At 37.7% G+C, this 10,930-nt stretch overlaps 1 protein-coding gene across 1 annotated transcript; it reads right to left on the bottom strand.

Moving 5' to 3' along the window:
• Positions 1 to 222: 222 nt before the first annotated feature.
• On the bottom strand, positions 223 to 3,930 carry LOC124079094 (uncharacterized). Its single transcript, XM_046424285.2, is given in 2 exon segments — positions 223 to 2,059; positions 2,062 to 3,930. Coding segments are annotated over 2 exon segments (3,228 nt in total). The 5' UTR covers positions 3,892 to 3,930; the 3' UTR covers positions 223 to 661.
• Between the last annotated feature and the right edge of the window lie 7,000 nt (positions 3,931 to 10,930).

Raw genomic sequence — 10,930 nt, 5'->3', positions numbered from 1 at the left:
CTATAGATATGTCAATTATTTTCATTAAATCATTCCACATTGTGTACATATCAAAACATACATTGTACACTATAAATATATAGAATTATGATTTGCCAATCTATGCTAATATTAACAACAAAAAAGTAAAAATGTATAAAAAGTTGCAAGTCATGGACTAATAGAATAGTGATGAAATGCAAAGCACGTTACATTTCAGACTGACAGTACTTAAGTGGAAATTTTGGAAAGGGTTCTACAGTTCTGACACTCCCTTGAAAGAAAAGCCAGTGGGATGTAAATAGGGTCCTGCTGGGAGGCAAACCACCCTGATTTCTTGAGATGTCTTTGATTAAAGAAATTCACACAATGACAATTGGGTTTTAGATGTTTTTAGAAAGTCATAACTCATGCTCATTCAAAAATAATGAGATTTCCTAGAAACTGTGTTGATTTTGTAAGCAAAGCAACAGGGAATATTAGAAGTCAAGTTAATAGAGTTGGGTTTGTGTGAGGTAGGATACAGGAAGAAAAGATATCAAATCACAGAGTTGGGAGAGACTTTAGACAGCACCAAAAATGAGAAACCCCTTAGTCAAAAGGTGAAATAATTTTCTGAAGAAAATAAGAATTGAGCAGCTAAAATGGCCACTAACTTGTCAGGTTGCTAATAAGGTAGATATCACAGACCCTTCAGTATTAAACAAGATGATTTCTTTTCAGGAATCCAGAGTCTACAGAAACCGGCGGTCCCTAGAAATTCCCGCAGCTGCTTGGGGCTCTGGGGGGCTGGTATACTCGAGATAGTCTCTTTTCTGGCAGCTGTTAACCAGCGTTGACCGTCATGGAGTTCATAGCCAAGATAGGTAACTTTTGTCTGACAGATTTGGGCCTTTTTTGCTGACGCCCGGTACCCCAATAGTCCCAGAGTTTGCAATAATTCCTCCGTACCTGTTAGGCAATCTTCCTTGGAGGCTGCAGCCAGCAAGATGTCATCTACATATTGAAGCAGGATTAAGGAAGGGTGTCTTACACGAAAATCGGCTAAATCCTGATGCAAGGCCTCATCGAAGAGTGTTGGGCTGTTTTTAAATCCTTGTGGCAGTCTCGTCCAGGTCAGTTGTCCAGAGACTCCTTCCTCTGGATCCTTCCATTCGAATGCAAAAAGAGCCTGACTTTGGGGAGACAGTTTTAGGCAGAAAAAGGCATCTTTCAGATCCAGAACAGTATACCAAGTATGGGTAGGAGGCAAGGTGCTGAGGAGATTGTAAGGATTTGGCACAGTGGGGTGAATATCTTCTACCCTCTTGTTGACTTCCCTTAAGTCTTGGACCGGTCGGTAATCATTAGTTCCCGGCTTTTTGATGGGCAGCAATGGAGTGTTCCAGGGCGACCGGCAAGGTGTTAGAATGCCTTGGTCTAGGAGGCGTTTGATATGTGGTTTGATGCCCTGATAGGCCTCCCTTGACATAGGATATTGTTTAATACTGATGGGAGTAGCAGTGGCTTTTAGGTGAACGACTATTGGAGATTGTTGTTTAGCCATTCCCATTCCTCCAGTTTCAGCCCAGGCCTCTGGGTAAGAACTAAGCCAATAGTTCATATCTTTTATAGGTACAGAAGGTTTGTCAAACAGTTTATATTCGTCTTCCAATTTGAAAGTCAATATATGTAAGGGGGTCTGGTTTGGCCCTGTGATGGAGGCACTCCCATCCTTAAAATAAATTTGGGCTCTCAACTTGGTCAATAAGTCTCTTCCTAGTAGTGGATATGGACAATCAGGCACATGTAGAAACGAATGGGAAACCTTACCTGTGGCAAGGTGTACTTCTCTTTTGGTGGTCCATCGGTATGGTTTGCTCCCGGTGGCACCTTGAACCCATGTCGTTTTGTGGCTCATGGGCCCTGGTGCTTGCGTCAGCACCGAGTGTTGGGCTCCTGTATCCACTAGGAAGGTCACAGGTTGCCCCCCTACTTGCAGAGTTACCCGGGGCTCAGGGGGGAGCTCCTGGCCCTGACTCCCCTAGTCTTCGTCTAAGGCTAGCAGTTGGGGGTCCGATTTGTACCTCTTCTGGGGTTGGGGGGTCTCTTTGGGCAGTCTTTTACCCAGTGTCCTTTTTCCTTGCAGTAGGCACATTGGTCTCGGTCTACACGGGGTTTGCTCCGTTCCCTGTCCCTGTTTATCTTGTCTCCCTGCTGTCCTGCCTGAACTACAGTGGCCAATATCTTACTCAGTTCCCTATTACGCCTCCGGTCTTTTTCCCTCTCTCTCTTATCTGATTCTTCCCTAAGCTTAAGGTCTCGTTCTTCTTGCATCTTTCTAATCCTATCTTCTCGTTCTTCTGGAGTTTCTCTTTTGTTAAATATCTTTTCAGCTTCCTTCAGTAAATCTGCTAGAGAAAAATCCTGTAGATTATCTAATCTTTGCAATTTAGTCCTGATGTCTGGGGCGGACTGCCAAATAAAAGCCATAGAAATGTTTCCTTTCTGGTCCTCACTATCAGGATCAAAGGGAGTAAACCTCCGATAAGCCTCTTTTAATCTCTCTAGGAAGGCTGTTGGAGTTTCCTCTGACCCCTGGATAGTCTGTCTTACCTGAGCCAAATTGGTGGGCCGTCGCCCTGCTCCATGGAGACCCGCTATGAGTAACTGGCGATAGAGACGTAGGTGGTTCCTACCTGCTTCAGTTGCATAGTCCCAGTTTGGCCGGGTTAAAGGAAAAGCTTCGTTAATCAAATTTGGGAGTTGGGTGGGGCGCCCGTCGTCCCCTGGCACATTTTTGCGAGCTTCCAAGAGAACATTTTGTTTTTCCTCTGAAGTGAGGAGTATCTGTAAGAGCTGCTGGCAATCATCCCATGTTGGCTGGTGAGTTACTAGAATAGATTCAATCAAAGAAGTTAGAGCTATAGGGTCCTTAGTAAAGGAAGGGTTATGGGTTTTCCAGTTATAGAGGTCAGAGGCAGAGAAAGGCCAGTACTGATATTGGCCATTGGGGCCCCCTGTTTGTCGTAGGGGGAGGACTTTAGAGGTGTCCCCCAAGGCGGTGTGGTCTCGATGTCCCTGGAGTCGTCCCACCATGGGAGATGGATCCAGGGGAGCACTGGCGGTTGGACCCTCCTGGTTGTTTTCCTCCTCTGAGGATTGTTGATCGGGCTCAGGGGCTTGTAAGGGTTGGGGCTGGTAAGGAGGAGGCTCGTCAGTCAGCAGGTCAATCAGAGTTGAGTCTTCTGGCGGCAGAACCTTCTTTGGCGTTGCCCTTGCTTTAATTAAGGTCTCAGATTTGTTAAGAACGGGGTAAAGTTGAGAGGTTTGAGAAGAGGGAGGGGGAACGGGGATGAGGGGAGCAGAAGGTTCAAGGGGTTTGGGAGGAGAGAAAGGAACCACCCAAGGGGGTGGATTGGAGGTCAGATCTTCCCAGGTAACTATATAGGGTACCTGGTCGGGGTGTCCATGAGGACCATGGGTAAAGATTTGGGATTTCACCTGTAAGATAAGATTAATGTTAAAAGTCCCTTCTGCCGGCCAGCCAGTGTTGAAGGCTGGCCATTCCGAGGTGCAGAGTGTTTTCCATTTCTTTTTCTTGATTGTCACGGACAGGTTGTTTGCCCGATCTTGAACATCTTGCCAATGATCTAGAGTGAGACTCAAAGGAGTGGTCAGTGAGTGCCCCATGTTAGTTGTAGAGAGAAAGTAAAGAGACAAACACACAGACACAAAGACGAGACCGAACAGGAAGAGCGCTGCGCGACTTCGGTGGAAACCGAAAGTATCAGACGGCCTGGGAGAAGCACGGGTTTCTCCGTTGCCTACAAAGACAGTGTATCCCTCGGAAACACTGGGGGCCCCGAAGAAACGGGCCCCTCTGATCCCTGGGACGTCTCCCAGGGTGGCAGGGGAGAAGTCTGAATTCATCAACTCCTTCTCAAGCTGCCTCAAAATACTGGATGACTATGCATAGTCTTACAGACGCTGCGCAAGACACTGAACATTAGACCAACAAATCAGAGAGCTCGAGCTGGCCGGCTTACCTCCCAGTGATGTCGGGTGTCCTCCGGATAGGGATCTGGGTTGGAACCGGGAATCTCGGTGGGACCTCCAAAATGAAAGAACCACAGATCTCAAACCCGGAATGAACCACACGAGACACTGGCTGCAAAAAGCAGGAGGCTGTTTATTCATACACAGGCGCCTGCGGGTGCTCAGTGGAACCTCAGCCGAAGCTTTGGTGACTGGCACACCGGGCTCTAGGAACAGATCTTTTATAGGAAGCAGGGGGTTAGTTTTTAGCTTAGCACAGTAACAGTTATTCTATTGGTTCCTCTGAATCCAGCCTTTAGGTCACCTGGGGGGTAAACTTGTTTTTCCACTTTAGTTCTCGGAAAAACCATAAAATTGCATCCTGTCCTTTTAGTTCCTGTTTTTACCCTGTTTAGTTCCTGTTTTTACCCTGTTTGCTCAAGTTTGGCCCTTCCGGGGTTATCTATATGGAACATCTTGTGGTGGCATTGTGCAAGACTTGAAATGCTACGTGCAGCTGGTGGGGTTTTGACATGGGGGTTGTGTAAGAGAACATCTTGCAGCTTCAGGGCACAGGGGTTAGATTTCCTAATGTTGGGCCTGGGGCCTTGGGGTCCTTCAGTACCTTATTAGTGGAAGCATAAAGAGTTTTTGGAAGCAACTTGATAATATTTACTAAATGTGGAATCATGCAAACTCTTTAATCCAGCAATTTTAATATTCACAATTTGTTCTCTACTTCCACTTCACCATGGTTGGTAAAAGGATGTTTACAACATCATTGCTTTTAATTACAAAGAAGTGGAACACTTCAAAATCCATCAATAAAAGTACAGTGCATCAATCCTGTGGAAGATTGTGGACCTCTAAAATATTTTATGAATAACTAGAAAAGAGGAACTCAAACTCTTCAAACACAATGTAATGAAGAGATTAAGATACTAATTACCCTGATTTGATAAGTACATATTTTATACATATATTGAAATAGCATATTGTACCCTAAATAGGTACAATTATAATGTTAACAAAAAATTGTTTAGAAAATGTTTAAGGATATGGAAATATTTTATTGTGATTTGTTCAGTATATCTGTATGCATATATCAAATTATCACACTATAATCCATAAATATTCATGTTTATAATAATAATGTTTTTTTAAATGAATTAGATTTGTATGTTTATGATAAAGTGAAGAAAATATATTATTAAGCAGAAAAGTAAGGTACAGACAGCTTATGTAACAAATTATTTTAGTGTCAATGAAGAAAAAGAATGTGTGTATCAATATTGCTATAGAGAAAGGGATATAAAAATTGTACACAAATATATATGTCACTATGTATTTTTTGTTTTGTTGTATTTTTGCACATGGACAGGACTGTGGTGAGGTATGAAAGGTATGCTTGTTTCAGGCACAAAATTCAAAGGAATGGCAAAATGTTCAGTCATGAAAATAAGCATTTTAATGCAATATTTTTAAAAATCAAAATTAATGCAAAAAAAATCAACTTTTTAAATAAAGACAAGCTGTTGAGATGGGTTTATGATTTGTAATACTGAACAAAGATGTCTTTATAGCCTGGGAAACTAGATATACTATTCTTCTCCAGAACAGATGGCAGTTTTGTTTGCTGTTCAATATAATAAACATAATGTCTCCATCTGGGGCAAAGTTCATGGTGGTTTGTTTGAGGTCCATTATAGAATATTTTGGTTTCCTAAGTCTAGGGCTCCTTAGCTATGACTGAGCATGTTTGCAGCATCTACCTAGGCTACACTGTGTTGCCTTTGTGGGACTTCTAGAGCAAGAAAACCTGACACAAACATAAATTCATGCATCCTGTTGTGCAAAATGAGTAATGGAGATCTTTATCTTTAATCAAGGGATTTTGATTATGATCATAAAATTCACACTACCTTATCAGTTGCTAGTAGTGTAGAAATCACAGACCCTTCACATTCTTAAGAAGAAAGATTTTTTTTCTCCCATTTCAGAAACAAAGATTAGTTTTTGTAAAGATTTATAATTCCAAGAGAAGTAAAAGCTTGTGTTAACCGAAAATTGGAATGCAAAAATGAAAATACCTAGGTATAAAGAGCTAGAAAGGAATAGGGGTTGGAAATGGAAGAGCCCTATGTGCCATGCAAATGATTTGAACTTTGACCCATAAACTTCACACTCTCCAGCCAGGACTATATTCTTTATTTCTGTGAGAAAGAAAATTATTGTATATATTTTATGCATAAGAAAAATGAAGTGTCAGGACTGGGGTTGGGGCTCAGTGGTAGAGTGCTCACCTAGCACATGCAAGGCACTGGGTTCGATCCTCAGCACCACATAAAAAATAAATGACTACATAAAATAAAGATATCGTGTCCAACTACAACTGAAAAATATTTTTTAAAAAAAGAAAAATGAAGTGTAGGAAAGTAAATTAATTTGTACAAATAAATGGCAGAACCCAGATTGTGACTCAAACTATCTGCCTCCAGATCCCAAGTATGCTTTTGATGATGTATTTAACTTTTGTCATTTAAATAGGTATGTTGACTTTTAATTTTAATTATTTTCTCCTTTGATTGACCATTCTTTTAGTGTAGCTTCTTCCCTTGCTTATTTTCAGTTTTTTTTTTCATTTCATATTCTTTGAATATTTTGCTGAGAATACTCTGTAGTGCAGGTTTTCTAATTGTGAATTTTTTTTAACTTGTGTTTATCATGGAAGGTTTTTTATTTCACCTTAAAACCTGAAGTTTAATTTTGCTAGGTATAGTATTCTTGGTTGGCATCCATTTTCTTTCAGAGCTTGGTGTATATTATTCCAAGACCTCCTAGCTTTGAGGGTCTGGGTTGAGAAAGCAGCTGAGACCTGAATTAGTTTCTCACTAAACATAATGACATTTTCTCTAGCAGCCTTTACAATTCTATCCTTATTCCTTATCATGCTGAGTGAAGTAAGCCAATTCCAAAACACCAAAGGTCAAATGTTCTCTCTGATAAGTAGATGCTAATCCAAAACGGGTATGGGGGAGGCATGGGGAAAAAATGGAGGAACTTTGGGCAAAGGGGAGAGAGGGTAGGGAGGGAGCATGGGGGCAGGAAAGATAGAATGAGATGGACATCATTACCCTAGGTACATGTAGGACTGCACATATGGTGTGACCCTACATCATGTACAACCATAGAAATGTGAAGTTGTGCTGAAATTGTGTACAATGAATCAAAATGCATTCTGCTGTCATATATACCTAATTAAAATAAATAAACTTATTTTTAAAAATTCTATCCTTATTCTGTATGTTAGAAATTTTCATAATAATGTGCCTTGGTGTGGGTCTGTTGTAATTTTATACATTTGGGCTCCTATAAACATCCTGTATTTGATTTTACTTTTCATTCTTTAGGTTTGGGAAATTTTCTGATATTATCTCATTGAAAATATTGTGCATTCCTTTGGTTTATATCTTGGTGCCTTCATCTATCCCAATAAATCTTAAATTTGGTCTTTTCATGTTATCTTATATTTCTTGGAAGCTCTGTTCATAGTCTCTTAACATCTCCTCTCCATGGTCAACTTTATTTTCAAGATTATATATTTTTTCTTCATTGCCTGAAACTCTGTCTTCCAAGTGGTCTAGTCTATTGGTGATGCTTTCCATTGAATTTTTAATTTGGTTTAATGATTCTTTCATTTTGAGGATTTCTGTTTGATTTCTTTTCAGAATCCCTATCACTTTATTAAAGTGATCTTTCACCTCCTGAATTTTATCTCTGATTTCACTCCTTATATCATCCTTTACTTCTCAGATCAGTTTAACTATGTTTAACTATGTACATTCTCCCTCTCTGACATTTCCTCCACTGTGGTATCAATGGTTCTATTATTGGAGCATCTTGGTTTGTTTGGGGCGATTTGGTCCAACCTCATAAAAAAAAACAAACAACAACAACAAAAAAAAAAACAAAGGCTGGCTGTTTTCTCTGGTTTGTGGATGTTAATACACAATAGGGGGGGTGTTAGGGAAGAATAGAAGTACTTTGGATTAGACAAGAGGAATGAAGGGAAGTGGGGGATAGGAATAGGAAAGATAATAAAATAAATCAGACATTACTATCCAATATGCATATATGATTACACAATCAATGTAGTTCTAAATTATGTATAACCAGAAGAACGAGAAAGTATACTCCATATATGTATAATATGTCAAAATACTTTCTACTGTCATGTACAACTAGTTAGAACAAATAAAGAGTACATAAAATAAACAGGTATATTGAGGTCTGATGGCCAGTACAGACTATGGATACCTCACATCACATTGAATATTTACTTCTATATTTACCCTGAATATCTAATTCTTTTTAGCCATACTACCTTTCAAATATATTATTGTCACAGTTTTTCATCTCTTCCAAATGTATTACTTTGTCATTGAACAATAAAATTACCCATAATTTTATTCTTGTTCACATCAACCCACACTCTCTAAACCTATTTATATAACTTTACTGGCCTTTCTAGTGTGAGAAAATTTATAATTGGGTATCAGTGGAGAATTTAATGAGCTTCCCTTTATTCTCTCTTTCAGTCCATTAATGAAGACTTAAAATAAAATTTGCTTTCTTTTTGTGCAATCATCTGTTACAAATTAATGTTCTCCTCAGAATGCTGAGGATATCTATTTTTATTAAGAAATGTAAATAGAATATATTAATTATACATGTCTGTAAAAAGTTACCGACCTAATACATATTATTTCATACATTTTTATTAATAAATATATCTATATAATCTGAGTTTCCTAACAGAATGCATATGTGAAAGTTAGAAATATTTTCCAATTCAGTCCATTCACTTGTCAACAGATTATGATTTAAATCAATATTTGTTATTTTTCCTACAATAAGAAGTTTCCAAGATAGAGAAAAACATGATTTAATAAGAAAATGGGGAGGGAGAATTAGATGGAGACACTCAAGTTTTCACAATGGAATATATCAAATCAACTACTTTTTAAATACATAACTCTATTCTCATTGGAATTAATAGTTGGGACCATAGACCGTTAAGTTTATTGTGGAAATTGTACTATTCAATGTTGGCAGATATTAACTCTTTTTCTAACAGCTTTATTGAGATAAAGCTCAAATGTCATACAACTTACTCCTTTAAAGTGTAAAATTCAATAGATTTTCAGTATATTCACAGAGTTGGGCAGCCATCACAACAAAATATTTCAAAGCATTTTTATCACCCCAGAAAGAAATCCTATGTCTTTTAACTATTACCTCCCAAACTCCACATGCCCTTCTGCCTCAGGCAACCACCAACTACTTCCTGACTCTATCAATTTACCTTCTCTAGTCATTTTGTATAAATAGAATCACATAATATGTATTATTTGTAACAGATTTCTTTTTTTAATATAATGTCTTCAAGTTTCATCCATGTTGTCGTGTATGTTAATACTTCACTATTTTTATGGTGGAATAATATTCTATTGTACAACGTGCCACTTTTTGTTTTACCATTTATTGGATGATAGGCACTTGGATTTTTTATTATGAATAATGATGCTATGAACATTCATGTGTAACTTTTTACATAAATATTTCATTTCTCTTAGGTGTATACCTAAAAGTAGAACATCTTGGTTAAATGGAAAATTTCTGAGGAACTGACAGATTGTTTTCCAAAGTGGTTTTACCATTTTACATTTTCATCAGCAGTGTGTAAGAATTCTGATTTTTCTGTTATCAACATTGCTATTATCTGACTTTTTGGTTATACGCATGCTGGTGGAGATGAAAATGCATCAAGTTGTGACTTCGAGAATCAGTAGTGTAGGTTAGTGACAAAACGTGTATTTAGCATCCACAAGGCCCTTGGTTCAATCTTCAGAATCAAAACAATAAATAAATTGTGGCTTTGATTTCCAATTCTCTTGTGACTAATGATGTTGAGCTTCTTTTCATATGCTTATTGGCCATTTGTATAATTTTTGGAGAAATGTCTATTTAGATCTTTTGTGCATTTTTAAAATTGATTTGTCTTTTTATTGTAGAGTTGTAAATATTCTTTTTTTAACGTTGCACAAAGATGTTCATTGCTACATTTTATATATATATATATATATATATATATATATATATATATATATATATATATATTAGCAGAAAGAAAGAAAATAAGCATCCGGAAGGCTTCTGAAATGGCCCCAAACTGCACTGGCGAAGTGAATTATGGTACATCTTTATAAAACCATATCGATCAGCTATTTTTTTTTGCTTTAAAAAATCTTTTTTTTCCTTTTTTTATTATTAATTGTTCAAAACATTACATAGATCTTGACATATCATATTTCATACATTTGATTCAAGTGGGTTATGAACTCCCAATACTCTAGATCTAAGTCATTTATTGGACATGTGATTAGGACACATTCTCTCCTATTCTATGGATTGCCTTTTCATTGTCCTGATAATGTCTTTTGATGTATAAAAACTTTTAATTTTGATGAAGTATATTTCTACTTTTGGTGATACATCTAAGAATCCACTGTCAAATTCAACATCACAAAGACTTGCCCCTATGTTTTCTTCTAAAAGTGTTATAATTTAAACTTTTGCATTTAGGTCTTTGATCTATTTTGAACAAATTTTTGTATATGGTGTGAGGTAGGGACCACTTTATTCTTTTGTGAAGAAAGTCAAAATTAATTTCCTGTATATTTACTCTAAAAAGTAATCTTCTTATATGTATTTTTTCTTTTTATCCAGACAATTTTCATTCATTTTATTTCTGGTAACATTGGCACTATTTTTTTCTCTTCTTCCTTTGTTCAGGTTTTTGAGAAAGGGAGACACAATCGTGCTACATAATTCATCCTTGGACAATCAGAACATTTCATTCCTTCAACCACAA

The sequence above is a fragment of the Marmota monax genome, unplaced genomic scaffold (genome assembly GCF_021218885.2).
Source record: "Marmota monax isolate L192 unplaced genomic scaffold, Marmota_monax_Labrador192_F-V1.1 WCK01_AAM20220418_F8-fsc00089, whole genome shotgun sequence".
Classification (NCBI taxonomy): Eukaryota; Metazoa; Chordata; class Mammalia; order Rodentia; family Sciuridae; genus Marmota; species Marmota monax.
This window is presented reverse-complemented; position numbering and strand designations above follow the sequence as displayed.